Source organism: Amphibalanus amphitrite, unplaced genomic scaffold (assembly GCF_019059575.1).
Source record: "Amphibalanus amphitrite isolate SeventyFive unplaced genomic scaffold, NRLGWU_Aamphi_draft 000602F_arrow, whole genome shotgun sequence".
In the NCBI taxonomy this organism is placed as follows: domain Eukaryota; kingdom Metazoa; phylum Arthropoda; class Thecostraca; order Balanomorpha; family Balanidae; genus Amphibalanus; species Amphibalanus amphitrite.
The window spans coordinates 16,086-35,972 of NW_024882096.1; the positions used below are offsets into that span (position 1 = coordinate 16,086).

Here is a 19,887-nt window from a genome sequence, read left to right on the forward strand (position 1 = left end):
CGCTGCGCCATAGTTTGCCTTTCCAAGGATTGCTGAATGACCATTGAATCGGGGATAATTTTTGATGACATATTTTCCTATTTATTTACGGTTTTCCAAAAAATAATGATATATTTATGCAACCAACTGTATTTTACTGAATATTAAGATATTATTCTGCAATAAAATGACCTATTGTTAGTTATTTGAGAACATTTTGAGATATATTTTTCCACATTTTACCTCATTTTTGACAGTTTTCATTTAGCGGGAAGCTGTTGACATGTTTGTGTTGACCGAGTTGGGAGTTGGGTGGTGAGTATTTAGTTGTGAATTATTTGTAAATCTGTTGGGCTATCTAATTCTACACAACATTTATGTCATGATAAGCACCGGAAATATCCTACTTTCCTTGCTGAATTTGAGAAATGCAAGAACATTTCTATTTTCTATGCAAGAACATGTCTCAGCTCATTAAGTTTCTCCCTTTTTTTGGGGGGGAGGGGGTATGGTAGGCATTCATTCTGTTGGTTTACCCCAAGTTCGATGACTCTTGGACGGCGAAGATTCGGTGTCGTCCGGCCAATCCCGCTCAAGGTCGGTCGGGGCTCGGCTGCGGTTATGGAGCATAATTGGCCGTTCAACATAGAATCTTTGTCGTCTGAGAGACATCAGATTATGCTAACATGGGGTTAATGTGCATGCTGAGCCAATTAATTGTCTCCACAATTTTTGGCTCATCATGTTAATGGCTTATGGTGCTTACAAGCAGCTTCAGCACATTCAAGTCTTGAGCTCAAGACTGCTAGCCGCAAGGTGTGGTATCAGCCGACAGAGTTGATGAGTCCAATTAGCTAATATGATTAAACCTCACCAGCCATTAGCAAACTGACACATAATCCATGCTTGATAAGATCAAGAGTAATAATGTATACCACAAATTATAGATATTTGTTCTTTTGATATGGAAAACTCACTAGGTCAATTAGTTCCTGGCAGATGTGGTTATGTCTCTATATGTATAGGTACCATTTTCTTGAACAATGATGGGCCTGAACAGCAGTTTACCGAGGTTCCACATCAGGACTTGCACTGCTCCATGTGATTTGTGAACTCTGCAGCGCCAGCATCAGGCCATGGTAAACCTGCGCTGCACGGTGTGCTGACTGAGTGCCTCCACACTGATGAGATCTTGCAAATATCATCATACTTTGCAGTTTGGGCTGGACTCTTTTTAGTTCCTGCTGCTGAGATCAGCTGAGACTGCTAATGCTTATTTCCACAGAGCACAACTATTTGTACATGGGTCAGGCTACTAGGGAGTTGTCAACATGCTTTACTTATTTAGTGATTCACACAGTCAGTTGTCTTGACAGGAATGTTCTCTTTTTCAGGAAAGGCATAACTGGACAGTGGAACTAAGTGGATGGTGACTTTGAGAAGCCTATACCACATTTATCAAAAATAGAAGTGACAAAACAGGTGTTCAAGCACATCAAATATCCCTTAAAGACTGTCATTAAAAGCAGGGGCCAAAACCCACCCAAAGTTGGGCTACTTTGAGACACCAGCAGCCTCTCATTGCTAGCGCCATGCCGTGCGAGGTGATCACCCTCCAGCTGGGCCAGTGCGGCAACCAGATCGGCTTCGAGTTCTGGAAGAAACTCTGCGCCGAGCACGGCATTTCCCCCGAGGGAGTTTTAGAGGAGTTTGCCACCGACGGCCAGGACCGCAAGGACGTGTTCTTCTACCAGGCTGACGACGAGCACTACATTCCCCGCTCGGTCCTGCTGGATTTAGAGCCGCGCGTCATCCACACGATCATGTCGTCGCCGTACGCCAAGCTCTACAACCCGGAGAATGTCTACATCTCAAAACACGGCGGCGGTGCAGGAAACAACTGGGCGTCTGGCTTCAGTCAGGGAGAGAAACTTCAGGAGGAGGTGTTTGATATCATTGACCGCGAGGCGGATAACAGTGACAGCCTCGAGGGATTTGTTCTGTGCCACTCCATTGCCGGAGGTACCGGCTCAGGCATGGGATCGTTCATCCTCGAAAACCTCAACGACCGCTTCCCCAAGAAGCTGATCCAGACGTACTCGGTCTTCCCGAGCCAGGACGAGATCAGTGACGTCGTCGTTCAGCCTTACAACTCCCTCCTGACGCTGAAGCGTCTCACTCAGAGCGCGGACTGTGTGGTTGTACTGGATAATACCGCTTTGAACCGGATCGCCGTGGATCGCCTCCACATCCAGAACCCTACCTTTGCGCAGATCAACTCTCTCGTCTCGACGATAATGTCGGTCAGCACCACGACTCTGCGCTATCCGAGCTACATGAACAACGATCTTATCGGTCTCATCTCGCCACTGATTCCCACACCGAGGCTGCATTTTCTGATGACGGGATACACGCCTCTGACTACCGATCAGGTTAGTGTAGTCTGGGGGAGATTGCGTGCTAAGGAGAGGATGGGGAAGGGAGCCGATGGGTTGTGTTGGGGAATATGAGAGGATTGCTGAGGGGTGAGGGTTCATGGGAGGGGAGAAATCTATGAGATGGGTGCTAAGGAGAGGAAAGGGAAAGATATCGGTGTTGAGGAGCTGGTTGAAAGTCGGCCTTAAATTTGTATTAATCCTCTAATTCTTTGCTCATGTCAAATCGAATCACGGAGCTATTTTCAGAACTACTAACACTGAACATTGCGTCTCCCCATGCTCACCAAACTATCTCCCTCTCTCCACGTTCACCCTCGCCTCCCCCTCACCAACAGGTGGTGACCTCAGTTCGGAAGACCACCGTCCTGGACGTGATGCGTCGCCTGCTGCAGCCCAAGAACATGATGGTGAGCACGTCAGCAGAGAAGAACCTGGCGCACTGCTACATCTCCATACTGAACATCATTCAGGGGGAGGTGGACCCCACGCAGGTCAGTAAACTTCTGATCAGATCAATTCAGATGAGATGAGATCGGTGTACCTAGTCAAATTCGAGGTAGTTTTTCTTGCCGTAGTTTTTTCTCAAATATTCGTAATACGTGCTTGTCGCTTGGGAAACACAGCGTCGTTGTCGTTCATGCAAATTATTGACGGATATGGCTGGACCACGAATGCTATCGACGAAAACATGTTTATTTTTTTCTCGCCGTTTCAATCATGACTAAGTCGGTGACCGTATGCTATCCCAACTCCCAAGGACCGCGGATGCTTCATGAGAGCTTTGTCATGTCATTGTCCGGCCTTGTAGTTCGTTCTCGGCTCCAACACCCCTCCATACCACCTACTAACACATCTCTTCTCACCTCGACAGGTGCACAAGTCGCTGCAGCGGATCCGTGAGCGGAAGCTGGCCCAGTTCATCCCCTGGGGGCCGGCCAGCATTCAGGTGGCACTCTCCAGAAAATCTCCCTACATCCAGTCCGCCCACCGCGTGTCGGGACTCATGCTGGCCAACCACACTTCCATCAGCTCTCTCTTCGCACGCACCCTACAGCAGTATGACAAGCTGCGGAAGCGGGAGGCGTTCTTGGAGCAGTTCAGGAAGCAGGAAATGTTCGCGGAGAGTTTGGAGGAGTTGGATAACTCCAGAGAGGTGGTGCAGAGTTTGGTGGATGAGTATCTAGCGGCCACGAGGGCGGACTATCTGAACTGGGGTATGGAGAGGCTCACGGGGGCTGTGTAAGTGGAGTGGAGTGGAGTGGAGTGGAGTGGACACGAAGTGGAAGTGGTGCACCGTGGTGCACGGTGGAAGTGATGTGGACAAGTGGAGCGCCATAGTCAGGAGTTGTGTGGACACAGTGGAACGATGTCGAGCGATGTGGACACAGTGGAATGTTGTTAAGTGATGAAGAGGTGAGTTGGCATCGTGAGGACTTTCCAAGGAGTGTTGAGTGAAGTTGAGAGGACACAGAATGGGACGCTGTTGAGTGGGCTTACCAGAATGGGAACAGTGAGTGAAAACGCCGAGTGACGGAAGGTGAATGGAGTTAGGTGAGAGATGGTGCCATGGAGTGGATCTCAACAGTCTCGGCAGTCGAAAAGAGTGGAGTGACTAGAACACTCGAAATGAATGGGAATGAGAAGGAGACATTGAAATGCGAACGGCTTGGCTCGAGCTGCTGTTAAAGGTGCGAGGGTTCGACCTGTATTTTGAACCTAGTTCGGGACTGTGAACTGTGCGCCAGAGAGGAAATCGTTGATCCATCCCGGCTCCAGGATGAGGTGCAGCTAGTGGGGGGTTAACCCTGGCTGTGCCGGACAGCTGCCGTCGCCGCTCAGCACCCAGACGCGGTTCATCCAGTGTAACAGTGCTTCCAGCAAGTTAGACGTTACTAACGAGAAGACCCACGAAGTCAAAACTGTCGTCTTGTGGACAGACGGTTACACATTCCGCTTGGGGCGTGTATGGTGGAGTTATAGCTCAGTACTGGCTTAACCTGAGAAGTAACGTGACATGTAACTAAGTGACGTAATGTGTAACATTTGTGACATAAGTGTAACATTAGTGTTGTAACGTGTAGCATCCAACTCGTCGATAAACATTGCTCCATGCGGCCCTGTGAAGTTGGACTTCAGACAGCGACAGTCACGCTACGGACTCTGCTGTGGAGACAAAGTCGCGTGGTTGTAGGTTCTAGCTACCTGGATACACGCTTCGGTGATGGCTTGGCCTGTTAAGTGCGGCTTTGGGTGACGCAGCGTAAGTGTTGTGTGCTGAGGCTTTGAGCGTGCCTGAAAGCTGCGCCGTTGGTGGCTAAGAAAGCTACAAACGCTGGCAAGCTTTTGTGATCTCGCATTCGTGAAAAGCCTGTCTGCTGTCGCCCGTTTTTCGTGCCAAAAATCGGCGACATTCGTAGAAGTTCATCAAAGTCTCGCGAAATTCACCGATGATCATTGCCTTACCAGACGAACGTAGCAACTTGTTTGTGTCTGAAATTCCAGTGTCTTGTGGGCGGTAACACGATTATTGCAGATCTTGCGTGGCATGCTGTCACGCTCGCTTACGGAGACATGGTTGTAACTCGGGGACCGTTGACACCCCTAACTCCACTCGTAACTCGGCTGATGCGGTGTCGCCTGAGGCGCTGGAGTTTCCACGTGCGGCGCCATGGTGTAACAGTGAATTTAACGTGCGTCGTGCCTGTAGTGTCCGATAGCTGGTCGAGGAGGGCACAATAATTCCTGGAATAAAACTCATACGTAGTTCTATTTTTTTGTAAGATAAACACTCACTTATGTTTTATGTGTATTCTCGTAAGAAGTTCACAAATCAGAAACAGTCTTCCGTTATTTCTCTTCAACAATTATAAATATCAACAGGTTAGCAATACTTCTAAAAGTCGTGTCTATTCTACCTTTTCACCAATGAAAGCGTTAAACATATGATAGAAATGCTCCCGCTATCTACATAGCAAACAAACATTGTCTAGTTGACAGACGGGTCACAGCGCAGTGTACATGCAATGGTAATCTCGATGCCATAAGCGGTCGGGACATTGTAAAACGGCGCACTCCAGCGCTCATTAACGTTTTTGTTAGTCCGATGGGTCCGTCATGTCATTCCTAACAGTACCTGCGAAATTCCATCAGTTCGGACTTGATGGTGTAGTATATGTCTATAAGCATCTATCTTGCATACCTAATGAACAGTGACTTCTGCACGCCTTTAAAAGATAAAAAACGACGTCCAAGATCCTCTTGGGTCAATCTTTTGATTGACGCTCATCGCGATGTTTCGACACATCACACAATCCTTCATATGGAACGATGATCCCTAATGCCGGTGAGTTCCTTGGCTGATTTTTGGCACGTGCAGCGCAGTTACAGTCGGGTTCTGCGTCTGAATCCGGAGAAAACTCCCGAGATTGCCGAGGCTAGGGAGTTGAGACCGCCGGTGATGGCATTCGAGGCGTCGGCGACCATTCCTTGCACCTGGCGACAGAAAATAGAACTAGTCGTTACGATACTGCTTATAGAGGACGCGCAGGCCTCAAAGGAATTTGCCCTAAGAGCGAATACTCGAATGACCGATTAATATGTAAACTCGAAGTAAGCACATTTCGCCCGTAATCAAGTTGGCCTTACTGGCGTACATTATTATTGATTGACTTTGACAGCGTTCATTTTTACATAATTGGTTCGAGTACGAACACCGCTTGCTAAATGCAGATCCACAAGTTTATCGTAACACTCGTTCACCCACTGACGTTCCTCTCCTACCGCCGTCCCCCTCTTGTAACTCACCCTCTCGACGATGCCCCGGTTGGTGTCGAGGTCGAGCAGAGCCTGGTCGGCGCTCAGACACCGCTCGTGCACCACCGGCTCGAACTCATTCTCAATCTGGTTGGCAATCAGCATCGAGCTCACCTGAGGTCAAATGCGGGTCAGGGTGAGGTCATACCAGGTCAGGGCGTAGCCATATGCAATTTTCGAAAATTCGTGGCCTGTGATGATGCTAATTTGATGACTTAACGCTATATTTTGAGCATGATTGAGGAACCGACGATTGACAGATTAACATGTCCGTTTAACTTATAGGCCATGTGCCATGTATATAAAAAAATGCAAAGGCTTGCGTCAAATTGAGAAGAAATTTTCTTATAATATGAAAATTGGCATCTCAACACTTCTTGTTATAGCAGACTAGTAAGTAGACGACCATTGGTATTTACCTGACTCATCCATAGCATTTTATCGTCTCCCTTCCCTCTCGCCCCCCCCCCCTCTCTCTCTCTCTCTCCGCCTCTCTCTCTCTCTCCCTCTCCGCCTCTCTCTCTCTCTCTCTCTCTCTCTCTCTCTCTCTCTCTCTCTCTCTCCCTCTCTCCCCTCCGACTCACCCGTTCCACCTGAGACAGTGCGATGGCCGAGCTGTTCTGTTTCCTGCTGAGGAAGTACACATCCCGCCGGTGGTAGAGGGACAGCGCCCCCACCGTGATGTTCTCACATGTGTAGACGGCCGCGAACGAGTCGTAGTCCGTGTCGAGAACGGCGTACTCGGCCACACGCTGGTCTGAGGTCACAGGGGTGGAAAATGTTAGTCGGGCCGGGACATCTTTTAACGAGCCTGGAGCTTTCTGCTGACTGCTATAGAGAACGCAAAATTGTCGTTTGTTTCTGGTGCTTAGGTTCTTCCGCCCAAATGATTTCCAGGGAAGAGGTCTTGTTATTAGAGACGAGGGAAGACGTGAGACTGAGTCAACCACCGGCTGGTGCGCCGCACCGGCCGATAGCGTCTGGTTGACATACCTACATGCACTGGTTTGAACCACTCAGTGCAGTGACCACTCAGTGACCATTCAAGCGGTCACCCGAGGGGCCATCCCCTATGGAGACTTCTCCACTGGTCACGCTCATTGGATGAAAAGAAGACGGTTCAGTTTCCAAAGTGATTCGTTTCTTCAACCCTGAATTCTAACTTACCGCTGGATGAAGCCTGGGGCTTCGGCACGTACTGAAATTCCTCATTCCGTGTTATTTTATCGTGTATTCCTAAGCATTTAAGCAACGGCCTCCGTTTGATCTACGGAATATCGCGTGCTCTCAAACATTCGGAGCATACCTATGAAACAGTGGGTGCCTCAGTTGTGAGCATATCCCAAGGAAAGATCAAAGACATGCCATCCTTTACTAATGTTTGTTCAAATTGGTGCTCCTATGGTTCGGGGCCTACTAGCCGGACCTTCCTGTGACAAGGTCACATATTTACTCGGCTTTCGTGGGGAACGCCGTATCAGTTTTCTTAATTATTTAACCGAGAGTTCAAATGGTTGATTTTCCTGCCGCAAATCGAGGTCCTTGGTTATGCTAAATGTCACATTGCACGTAACCAGTAACTCTTGTTTTGGCATACTAGCTCGCATGTTAGGTAAGGGTATGTTCAAAAACATCAGGATCTTGACGATAGACCGGTGTGGCATCTTGTTAACATTTTTGTCGCATTCGTTTGTAGCTAAGCCGTTGTTGTCAACGTGAAACACTGTTTTGTAAGCCTCTAGACATAGGTTTGTCGCCGTCAGACGATAGCGTGATCGTGAAATAACGTGATCGTAAAAAGGCGTAGTCGTGGAATTGATACGTCTTGACTGGTCTGTTCGCCGTAGGATTCACTGCAAATTAAAACGGTAAAATGTTGGTTTAGTGTTTACATAATGTGTTTTGTCGCGCACAGTTCAGGCCACTAGTTGACTGGAATGGTAGGCTGTAGGTACCGCTTAACACATGCGTTATCAAATAGCAGAGCCTATTATTGTGCTCTCTTTCACGGCACACACGGAAAATTTGCGTGCTATCGACACAGCCTGCACAATTCCAGTCGGCATGGTGGTCTGTGGCTTATGAGGTGTGGAAATACTGTATGCTCCTGGTAACTGAATTAATTACGTCGCATCCGGCTTTTGAACTGCCTAGGGTGCAACGACAACAAATGGTCACAGGGGAGGGGAGGGTGACAGGTGAAACCACCCGCTGGGGGTCACATGACCTGTCATGTCATCAGCCCTCAGCTGAAGACGCAGCGGGTGGCCCCGTCAGAGTCCAGAGAGCACCTGGCACGTTAGTAGGGGAGGGGGGGGGGGGTGGAGGTGAGGCAGCGAATGACCTGTCGGCGTTACGATGACCTGTTTCGCTCTGAGTCTATGGTATTGACTGATAAAATATGTCAATTCTTTCATTCAAACAATCGAGCTAAATTTAAGAAAATTGAAAGGAGAAGAGAATGGTTCCAAAGCGTCCTAAAAAAAACGAAATATTCACGAGGCTCCCTCGAGTTCGACCGTTTTTCCAGGCTTGCTTCCGCCCGTGTCATTTGTTTCTTCACTGTGCCAATTTACCAGAGGCAATAAGTAAGAAAATTATTTAGATCTAAAATATAAAATAACCATGATCGATGGAAACGGTTCTAATTATCCTAAAAATTCTAATTATTTGTTGCTCATTCTCCTCTGCATATATACACTCACTAGACATTAGAAACTCAATTAAACTTAATTACTCACTGTCGTTGAAGGTGGCCACCATCCTGGCGGGCTGGTCGATGTCGAACCGCAGCAGTCCAGCGGCCCGGTACACGTTCGACACACCGAACGTGCTGATGAGACTGAGCTGCTTCTGCTCCTGCACGTGCAGACATCCGGCGCCGCACGAGGTGTAGTTGAAGCGCAGGCACGAGGCGTCCGGGTCGAACGCGCTCAGAACAAACCACTCCCCGACAAACTGAAAGAGAAGAGGGGAGGGGGTCAGTCGAGGGAGTCGAGGGAGGTAGAGAGAGAGGAAAACGGAGCGGTTAGTTGGGAAGTTAAACGGGGAGGGAGAGGATGAGTTAGACGATGACTATGAGCGCTGACGACCTATGGAGTGTGCAGATTGGACGGTGATGGAAGGTTGTCAACTTGGGACAAGAGTGTGTGTGTGTGAGGGGGGGGGGAGAAGGACAGGGAATAAGTCTGTTTACCGGTTACGATTCGTGAATCAAAATTGTTGCTTTGTTTGTTGCTTTGTTTAATTTTCTTCTACATTTTATCTTTCTGCTTTTTTACTATTTATTTTCGATTATTCTTTATTTTACTCTTTATTAATCTTCAGTAGCTGGACCTGTTAGCAAATTTAAACGTTTGTTATGAAACCTACGAAACATTTCGCACTTAATTTTCCGTTGTCATTTGAAGTATTTTCATTACGATGTCTTTCAATTAAAATCGCGGAGATGTTGCGAACGGTATTGCAGTCGGTTCCGGCTCAGTGCGGTATTGGCAGGATGTCACCGAGGTTAGGCAGCATTGTCGGATAGTTTTCGGGTCAGGCCGTAGCTGCACCCGACCAGCCGGCATGGTGAAAGTCGATGTGATCAGCGCTGACGACTCCCGTACGGTCTCCGCACATTACGGTACGATCACATAGGGTGAAGTCGTATAAGAGTACGCACTTAGTGGATTTCTTGCTCTCATTTGTTTAATATTTGAAGGAAAGAAATCGCAAATAGGGAATATTAAAGATCATTGAATTAGCCATCAACCCATGGGGCAACGATCCTTCAGCGTAAATGGAAGTGGTCTAAAACTGACATTTTCTGAACCGTTGCACTTGCGTACTCTTACCATATGGGGTGTGTAAGAGTACGCACGCCAGGCGGGTGGAGTACGCAAGCATATGAACACACACCTATGCAGCTTGCACTGTCCAAATGCTTAACTTCAAACTCAGAAGGCATTTAAGTTAATTCTAGTATCCAAAAAGAAAAACATAAAATAAATCATTCAAGTCTATAAATCAGGAAATAATCATGTCGTGTGTTTCTTTAAAAAATGCACAATTACAAAGGAGAATAACTCGTATTTGGAAGAATTTCGGGTACGCATCTACATCACAGTGCTCCATTGATGATATACCTACAAAACAATCGTCATTGAGCGATAGATTAATAATTCTATATTTCTGTATATTCGATTTAATGTATAATTCTGCGTACTCTTACCCTCCTGAACAGTGCGTCCTCTTACCGTACAAGCAATTCGCGCACCAAACAACCCCAAAACGTTGTGCAAAACTTCGCAAACAGAATATTGCACTGTACAGTATTTCCCCAGATAACCTCATAAGTTTCCCACAACAATCACGGAAATGTACCTTATCTCAACTGCCAAGTATCAAAATTATTGTACCATATCATAATAATATCATAACGCTCGAAAATAATATTCATCGCCTTAAACTCAACAGCGTCGCCGCTCAACGCCCACGTTCCGTTGGTGACATGCACGCACTGGCGGCTTCATGTCACTTCATGAACTCGACAAACCCGCGTTGCTAAGCAACCGAAACAGCTGATGCGTACTCTTATCGCCCGCGTACTCTTACCCGCCCTTACCCTACACGAGGGGTCGCGTCACTTGGTGATAGGATCGCAAATAAGTGAGGTCGGTGCCGGTGACTGGTGCCTAGAGCCGGTGGCACTGCAGTCTGTCCGGCAGGCATTGGCATCTTGCTGTGCTAAGGCGGGACACAATATGTGTGTCACTTTATAAAAGGTGGGTGAGTATGAGTTACAGGAGAGCGTGCTGTGAAAGGAGTTGATGAGGAGAGAGAGAGAGAGAGAGAGAGAGAGAGAGAGAGAGAGAGGGGTAAGGAAAGAGAAGCAGACACACAGAGAGGGAAATGAGAGATGGCGAAAAGGACATTGCAGATGAAGAATGATCAGTAGGTAATCAATGATCGCTGATATCTAACTACGCTCTTGGTTGTTTCACCGTAATGCCTATGCCCAGAACCGTTAACCATTTATCGACGTTGTTTGGAACTTGGAAGTTTATCGGAAACAATGCGAGCAACTAAACACCGTGTACCTAAATTCCAACGAAACGAAAGGGGTAGCACAATCACATCATATCATCTTACATTCAATAATTGTTCCAATGTCAACTGTCAAACAATCTGCTGAAGGAGCATGTTTCCGAATCAATGACAAGTGCTGGAATTTGTAGCGTGCTGCTACATGACAGAGGATATCGGCACGCTGCACAACAGCATTGGGTTTAATTATAATTTAATTTGTAGGTATTTACCTCGGCCAAATCTGAAAAGCATTGCACGTGTGACATGCATGCCCTATATCGTTTGCGCTTATCAGATAGTTGGTAAGGTGTTGAAAATTTATTATTTTTAATACAAACAAGCATCCTGTTGTGACAGCTTGTCAAATTGTCATTAATTTTCCCTTATATGACCGAAGAAGCATCATTTTTGCCTTTTTGGCGGGTTGTGCTTTGGCGCATGAAAATAATTATAAAAAATAACGTAAAAATCCACTTGAAGTTGAAGGTCGATTTTGATGGAACTCACGCTAATGAGGAGACAGAGACGACACAGTGTAGTCGCGCCGTCACGCGGACTGGCGCGTGATATTTTCCGGTTTTTCAATCCGGGTCTCGCCCGCTGTGTAGGTCGTTACCGGTCAGGTCCGTCTACCCCCCCCCCCCCCTCCTATCCCTGAGCTGAGGAGTTGATTGACCGGCATTGCAAGGCGGAGAGATGGGTTTGATATGGTTTGATATTCACAACAATAGGCGAACTGATAGAGTTGGCGGTTATACTAATAGATCATCGGATAAAAAAAGACTCGATGTGAAAGTACTTTAAATATGGATAAAGTACTTTATAGAGCGACATGTTAGCATACTTACATGTCCCAGAGGCCAGAGGTATGCATTATAATCGAAATATCTATGGTAACGTTTCTGCGAATTTGTGAATCATCGTCTTACATCGTCTTGCAAGTGAATATAAAAATTTCACGCACTTGAGGTAAACGGTCGTCGGATTTTCTAAGCATGCAACATCACCTGCCTTATCCGTCGGTCTAAAAATATCTTATATAATAAACCTGTTCATTTTTACTGCAACCATCTTTATAATCCTCGCTTATAGCCATAATCCATTCAAATAATCTCTGCTATCCTTGCATGCTATCTGGGACACTTGCGGCGTATGTTGGCCGTTTCACAACAGGGAGTGGGTGGGGACGAGGATCCCGGTTTTTGTTGATTCACCTTTCGTCGTCTTCTGTGTCTCGGACGTAGTGAAAGGGATTCCGAGTAACCACTCTGAGTTTCGCAGAGTGACCACTCTCACTCGGTGAGTGACGGACGGAGAGGGGATGAGTCGGGGCAGAGGGAGGGTGACGCACCTCCGGTTTGGATAGGGTGAAAGGTGGGGTTTTGTGGTGAAGGGTCGTTCTTCGTGGAATGGGTGGAGGCGGGGCGTAATTCGGTGAAGGTGCGTTTTTCATAGTCTAGAGAGGTCAGAAAACATTCCCTTGGTTGTTAAAGATGTGCTTGTTTTCCTAGAACCTTTTTTAACAGCTCTTTTTGCATATAGACAGATGATATAAATTTGGGGTGCTTGTTATCGGGAGCTAATTTATGTGAATATTCTAACAAGCAGTCAACCGCACTCATTTATACCTGTTCGGGCAGAGCGTTGGCGAAGCAAAATAGAAGTTCACGCATTATGCGCAGCACCTCGCCAATTGGTCTTGTTAGAATGTTTCATTTAACGGTTTAATGAAGAGACTTTAATTGTCCCTTTCGGTTTCATCCTGCATCCATAAATTAAGGTCAGTCACCTCAGATTAAGTACAATGGTTTAGCACCCATAATCACGAGGAAAATAATTAAATAATGATTTATAAGGCAATCATAAACCCAAATAAACCAAGTAAAACTGCACATGTGTCTGTCGCGCATACCGGGTGTTCAGTTCCAAAAATCACAACAGGTCACGCCAACATCCCGCTAATTATCCTGCAAAACCTGGCCATTGATTTGTTTTGAACGGGTAAATATTGGCATTAGGCAGCCTTTTTAGGGAACGTTCCGTAATGTTGGCCGATTAATTTGCATCGGAGACAGACAGCAGTGTAAGAACCGGGAAATTCGCACTGAGGTGAGGTCGACCACAGAATGGAGCCACCTGGTATTGGCGCCGTATGGTTATAACCGGACATATCAAGATTATAGTTCCTAACGTATTGTCATTGAAGGTAACAATTGAAGCATGAGGTAGCCCGCTGCTGCATGTACCCAGCATTTATCGGACCGTCTCAGTGGTTTCGCCTTCTTGCTAAAGTATTGACATTGCTAAGAAAAGATACACACTCTAGTCCTCTATCCGGTTGTATTTTCTTGCGTGATTTATCGATTGTCCGACTCGAGAAATCTATGTCCCAACACGTTACCACATACTATATCTACGGTTCCCAATAGTTAAAACAAGCTGACAATAGAGAAGGTTCAGCCATGCCCTCTGCGGATTAAATTATTCATACGGACATCTTATCGCGGTGCGAAATATTTCCGAACCATTTCCGACTCGAATTTATTGTTACTTACCCTGTCCGGCTCGAAGTTTTCCATGGTCGAGTTGAGAGGTTTGCATGTTCCCCGGTGGTTGACATGAGCTCCGACCAGCGAAGCCGTCAGCGAACATACCAACAGCAGAAGTGCCGCCATTCTGATCCTCTGTGCGAAGGAAATAAAGGTCAGGTCACCAGGTAACTCCATGTGTGGAGTAATGAAGGTAGGTTAAGGCGCATTATACTCGTACGTAACCAACCTCATGACCGAGTTATGAGCTTGGTGGCAAGTTTGACCGAGGCATCGTCAGGACAGCAGGCCATAATATGAGACAAGCGATGGAAATAGAGATCAAAGTGCAGAGTTTATCACGTCGAATTGTCCGTCACAAAACCTCAGAATTGTGTACCTATTCCGAACGCATATTAATTCCAATATCGATCAGCAAAACCAAATACAGCAAAAACCAAAATAGTTAGGGGTTTACCCAAGAGCCAGATTGTTCAACCTTTCACGACCATCGGAATTCAAATGATGGTCACCGAATATGGGTAACTATGACATTACGAGTAGCAGTAAATGAGCGAACTTTGCGGTCGCTCGGTTTCAACCACAGGTTTCCCAGAGACTCACGGAACCGGTAGTCCTGACCGGTCCAACGAGACGAGATTACTTCCGACTCGGGCAGAATGCCGTTTGGAGTCGTAAATGCCGGATAGTTCCGTTAGATCGCTGTTGCATGGGCTGTCATTTGGTGCTATCAAGTCAATGACCTCCGGAATTTCGGCTGACGATTATTGAGAGTTGAGATGATTGATATAAAATGTAATTGAAGACAGGTGCTGCCATACCGAGCAAACTGGTTCGTACATCACAGCGGACAGAATCCGTTATGAAACGGCGCATATTTTACGAGTCGATTTCCGATGGGAATCGCGGGGGTCTAGGTACTATTTTCCGGGTGCGCCGTGTCTTCATTATTTTATACATTTTTTAAAAACAAAATATGAATTAGCCACACCTGACACCTTCCAATGCTACATGTTGTGTTATCTGCCGTGCCACGAACATTAACAAACAAACCAAATACACCTATAAATAAACAACGATAATTTAATAAATCCATGAATTAATTAACACCATGAATTGAGTCACTGACCTCTCGTGCAGATGTCCCGCTAAATCGCGTCCCGTCCGACTTCTATCTCCCGCGGTACCGGTCCTCCGCTCCCAACTGTCCCACCGTAACTGAGGTGCCCCACTCTGCAACTCACGTATACAACTCAAACACAACTCACCGGTTTCTGACGTCCCATCCAACGCACCACAACCGCGCTGTGGCTTTGGTCACAGCGGATTCCCCGAACCCGGTGAAATGTCCACTGGTCAGCCTTTCTCTACGGATGGTCCTACTATGGCTTTGGGCACGTCACACGGTCTTCAAGCCGGGTTTGACTGCAAACTGGTCAGTGGCTTTCTCGCTACCCTGTGGCCGGCGGCTGAGGCGTTCTTAGTCACCGTATACCGGTCCGGCGCGACGGTGAGTTGACCGGCTGGGCAGAGGCTGTGAGGGGGAGAGGGAGAGAGGGCGGGGGCGGGATGGTAAATGGGTCACTGCGAGTCACCTGGCCGGAAGGAGAGAACACCAGCACAACGGGCACGAGGCGGCACGCTGGTGTCATTTTTCGGGAGATAGCGGGCGGACGGCCGGAAAGGTCATGCAAAATGTCCTAATGAAGCGGAGGAATTTAGCAGCCATGATCGAGTGATAATGAGCGAACGACAGGTAAATATTCGTGCCTGTTGGGTATAGAGTTTCACGCTGGGCAACATTTCCTGATAGTAAGATTCATTCATTAATTAGAAGTGAGGTAAACGTGTGTTTTCTCTCCCAAGCAAATTTAGACAACTTTTTCGTATGCCGTAACTAGTGTCGTATTCTTCGTGAAGGCATAGAGGTAGGCTGACTCCAAGGATAAGTTGCCACATCAACATAACTCTACCAGCTACCGAAACAAAATACTACACTGCTTTCCCTAGAATCGCGATCAAAACAGGAGGCCCAAGAACCTTGGTTTACCATTAACAACATCGCTACATTCGGGTCAGTGTGTAGAGATGTTACAATCATCCTCGGGGTTCTAATCAGCTTAGGATTCGTACCACTGCGACTTAGGACCCCCTAGCCACGGATTACAGCCGCTGATTGCTGCGGATTACGATTTCGGGTCGCCACGGTCGCTCATTCCGTTCTTGTTCTGGCAAAGCTGAAGAGTGATAATCTCCGATGTTTTTTAGGGGATGCATGAAGTGTAAAATTCCTCTGCTTGTCCGTCTAGTCTATGCTGTCTCCTTCCCAATGGATCGAAACTTGTCACATTTCGTGCAACTCCCGAACGTTTAGATCTATAGATCAACTACTTATATCAGATCAGCTTGGTCCTTGTTTATAATTTTCTATCCCATCAAATCCATCTATCATCACAGAAACTCAACTGGCTTCATTCCAAAAGTTCTCAAGTCATTAACTTTTCTATCGATGATGTAGCATCATGCTATCTTTGTTCTGCGTGTTGTTGCATACCTCTAAACAACCAAACATCAACCTTCAGTTCTTTATGCCCGATATAGTTTAACCCTTACTTCGATAAATGGACACATGTTAATTTTTAAAATTTTAACGGTCTCGACGAAAAATTGGCAGGGAAGATGGAATTCACTCAGCATTATTGTCCGAAAATAGGTAACTTCATAGAACAGTGTAATCGAAACGATGAACATCCTTGCTAACGATGAGCATCGTTGATTAACATCCTTGAACAAAATTCATTTATCATGATGACACTTGATCATGTCGCTTGGTGGGTCTATCGGATAAATCGAACACAATACAGGAAAACGACATAAGAAGTGACATGCCATCCGGGCTGATGAATAATGGGTCACCTACCAAACAAATCGGCACATTGGTACCTTTTACATTATGTTTTATAATTATGTTCACATATATGGGGTTTAGCTTTGAAATAACACGTTTTATTATATGGTAATATCGCGCGTTATGCAACGTGCTCCGGTACATTTAATTCATTTCATTAAAGGGACTATCCCACCTTCTAAAATGTTGTTAAAACCAGTTAAATTGTGCCCGACTTTATAGATTGGATGACCAGGAACACGGTTCTGGCATTTATTTTTCATTAAACATCTTAGGCTTCCCATATTCCAAACACAAACTTTCAAATATGTGACGTCACAGCCCAAAATTACCTCCTTCCCCAGGCCACATTACTGTCATAAAGCTGATTCTTTTTACTCTGTAGGCACCACAACAAAGTTCAGACCAAGTTTTAAGCGATTTTTCAACGGACAAACCCAGTGGCGTAGCCAGAAATCAGCGAAAGGGGGGGCCATGGTGCCCGAGGGGGCGACTTTTTCCCTTGAGAGGGGCGCCATAGTGAGCTAGTGACAGGGGGTCAGTCTAAAATGTAACGTCATATATTCATGCGTGATTTACTAGGTGTTACTACGGAACCGGCACGAGTATCAGAACCAGGTTTCGCTGATTTTTCATAAAATCCAATTATTGCAATTTGCAGCTCAGTGTTTTTTATCAAAAGCGATAAAAAATCTTTATGCATATTTAGCACGATATAGGAAACGAGCTCAGGCTAAGGACATGTTATTCTCAAAATACACACCCATTCGAATTCGAAACGGTAAAATATCCGTTGATCGATTGGCACAATCTTTATTCTTTGCAAAAAAAAAAACATACAGGTTCACTCACTGAACCAAAGTGACCTGTGGACTGCAGCCTCTGGTCGACCGGGGTGGCCGTGCTTAGAATCTCAGACACTCATGACTGCATGAGTGCCAGATGGGTGAGGCGTGAGACTGTCCCATATAGTGGCACGAAGGTTAAGAATGTCCTCGGCCGGCGTAGTATATAAAGAAGACGACTTTTGATGATGTGAGTGTGCATGGTCGACTTTGAATAAGTGCCATAAAAACCTGCTGATCTCACCGAACATTCGCCTTGCGTAATCCCCAGACCAAATATCTTCATTGAGGGCCAGGTCAATTTTGCGACCTCTCTATAAGTACCTATAAGTTACCGATTACCTATAAGTTAACCCGCGCCGTGCTGGTGGCCTGTGCTTTCCGTGTCGTGCTGGGGGGGGGGGGGGTGTTTTCACGTCCCCCCTCTTACTCGGCTCCTGGGCCACGTAGCGACACGCGGTAAGGAGAAATCGAAAGAGCGTCGTTTGTTTGTTTATTGGGGCTTAAGGGCGCGCCGACTACAAGGTCATTTTGCGCCCATAACTATATACAAGTAAAGCAAGTGTGTCACAAGAAAACCGACGTAATAAAAGGCTTAAAAAAGCCTAAAAGCTGGTTAAAAAGAGCAAAGAAGGGTAAAATACTCCAAGCGTATCGTCAAAGACAGCTGACTAGGCGTAAGGACTAGATTAGAATAGACGTATGGACTAGTTGGTTTGGTATCAGATCGAGTAGATTACTTGGAATTTGATTGAACGGATAAAGGAAAAGATGTTGCCAGATAAAACCCAGGGTGACTCGTCACCCAGCAAGTGGCGGACGGTGATATCCGGAGCGATGCGGCCCAGGTAGCGAGTCCGGTCCGGTTCCAAGCGTCGACAAGATAAAAGCACGTGGGCGACGGTGAGAGGCACGGCGCACCCGCCGCAAACGGGCTGCTCATCTCCGCGGAGAAGGTGGCCATGCGTCGCATACGTATGACCGATGCGGAGCCTGCATAAAATCACTTCGTTTGACCTGTTGTCTTGCGAGCAAGACCTCCAATGCTCCAGAGTCGGCTTCACCTCTCGGAGCTTCCTGCCTCCACGCAGGCGCCACTCTGCCTGCCACTCCGTTAGAATAAAAGATCGTACAGCAGGGTAAAAATCACGCGCCGGCAATGGCAACCGACGAGTGCAGGGTGCTGCAGCAGCACGCCTTGCAGCCGCGTCTGCCAGCTCATTGCCATGAACGCCAACGTGACTGGGAATCCAGCAGAACTGAACAGATTTACCCGATTGTTCTACTGACTGAAGCCGAGCTAAAATGTCTTGAACGATCGGGTCGGCTGGATTAAAACTCCGTAGGGCCAACAGGCTGCTTAGGGAGTCCGATAAAATCAAGTAAAAAGGTCCGTCCGATACCTCAATAAAACACAAAGCCTTCTCGATGGCAACAAGTTCCGATGAAAACACCGAGGCAAAAGATGGCAACGAAAATGAACGGGTATCGTCGCCAGCGACGAAAGAACAGCCCGCTCCCTCAGGTGTTTTAGAGCCGTCTGTGAATACAGGAATAAAACCATCGTAAGAGGCAAGGTGTTCCAAGGCTCGGACTCGTGCCTCTGCAGGCAGCAACTTGCCCTTTGGAACTGCAGAAAGCGAAAGATCCACCTGTGGACTGACACTTTTCCACGGTGGAGGGGGCGCAGCCCAGGTACGACGAACGTTACGCAATGCTATGTCAGCTATTGAAAACAGTTCTTTCATGCGCACTCCGAACGAGGGTCGTAACCTTCCGTTACATCGGGTGGCATGCCGTGAAAAAACGTATGGGTACGTCGGGTGCATAGGAAATTGGCGCAGTTTCAGCGCGTACCGCATACCCAACATCTGACGGCGGAGTGAAAGTGGCGGTTCATGCGCCTCAGCAAGAATGCTGCTCCTGGGCGAGGTGCGGAATGCTCCGGTGGCTACTCGGAGTGCTGCATGATGGACTGTATTCAGGACCCTCTTGCTAGATTCACTCGCTGAATCGTAGACAAAAGAAGCGTAATCTAGCTTCGATCGTATAATAGATCGATATAGAAGAAGAAGGGTCCTGCGGTCCGCACCATAAGATGTGCGGGCGACACATTTTAAAACGTTCAGGGATTTAAAACATCGTTCCCGAAGCGTTCTAAAATGTTCTTTATACGTTAAACGACTGTCAAAAAAGATCCCAAGAAACTTCGCCACCGGACGAGTAGGAATCACCTGTCCATAGAGCTGGATTCCCAAGGGAAGGTCGCCGCAGCGGCGGCG

The 19,887-nt window shown here is 46.9% G+C and overlaps 2 protein-coding genes across 6 annotated transcripts; one reads left to right on the forward strand and one right to left on the reverse strand.

Annotated features, from left to right (window-relative positions):
- The first annotated feature begins 42 nt into the window (after positions 1 to 42).
- Positions 43 to 5,184, forward strand: LOC122394632 (tubulin gamma-1 chain). Of its 5 annotated transcripts, none has more exons than XM_043391636.1 (4): positions 43 to 294; positions 1,374 to 2,411; positions 2,753 to 2,908; positions 3,289 to 5,184. In XM_043391636.1, the coding sequence occupies exons 2-4, from the start codon at positions 1,572 to 1,574 to the stop codon at positions 3,658 to 3,660; spliced, it is 1,368 nt and encodes a 455-aa protein (XP_043247571.1). In that variant the 5' UTR covers positions 43 to 294; positions 1,374 to 1,571; the 3' UTR covers positions 3,661 to 5,184. The 5 variants fall into 5 exon arrangements, with proteins under 5 accessions (XP_043247571.1, XP_043247572.1, XP_043247573.1 ...); XM_043391637.1 differs by having other exon boundaries at positions 265 to 576; XM_043391638.1 differs by having other exon boundaries at positions 278 to 319.
- A 28-nt stretch (positions 5,185 to 5,212) lies between these two features.
- On the reverse strand, positions 5,213 to 15,093 carry LOC122394633 (apolipoprotein D-like). The gene is made up of 6 exons (XM_043391640.1): positions 14,982 to 15,093; positions 13,859 to 13,987; positions 8,972 to 9,188; positions 6,815 to 6,987; positions 6,222 to 6,344; positions 5,213 to 5,909 (listed from the first exon to the last, which is right to left on the reverse strand). The coding sequence occupies exons 2-6, from the start codon at positions 13,976 to 13,978 to the stop codon at positions 5,799 to 5,801; spliced, it is 744 nt and encodes a 247-aa protein (XP_043247575.1). The 5' UTR covers positions 13,979 to 13,987; positions 14,982 to 15,093; the 3' UTR covers positions 5,213 to 5,798.
- Positions 15,094 to 19,887: the final 4,794 nt, after the last annotated feature.

Coding starts and splice junctions, on each gene's coding strand:
- LOC122394632 (XM_043391636.1), top strand. CDS start 1,572: ATGCCGTGCGAGGTGATCACCCTCCAGCTGGGCCAGTGCGGCAACCAG. Junction 2,412..2,752: donor CGCCTCTGACTACCGATCAG/GTTAGTGTAGTC, acceptor CCTCACCAACAG/GTGGTGACCTCAGTTCGGAA. Junction 2,909..3,288: donor GGGAGGTGGACCCCACGCAG/GTCAGTAAACTT, acceptor TCACCTCGACAG/GTGCACAAGTCGCTGCAGCG.
- LOC122394633 (XM_043391640.1), bottom strand. CDS start 13,978: ATGGCGGCACTTCTGCTGTTGGTATGTTCGCTGACGGCTTCGCTGGTC. Junction 6,988..8,971: donor GGTGGCCACCTTCAACGACA/GTGAGTAATTAA, acceptor CTGTGACCTCAG/ACCAGCGTGTGGCCGAGTAC. Junction 5,910..6,221: donor ACCGGGGCATCGTCGAGAGG/GTGAGTTACAAG, acceptor TTCTGTCGCCAG/GTGCAAGGAATGGTCGCCGA.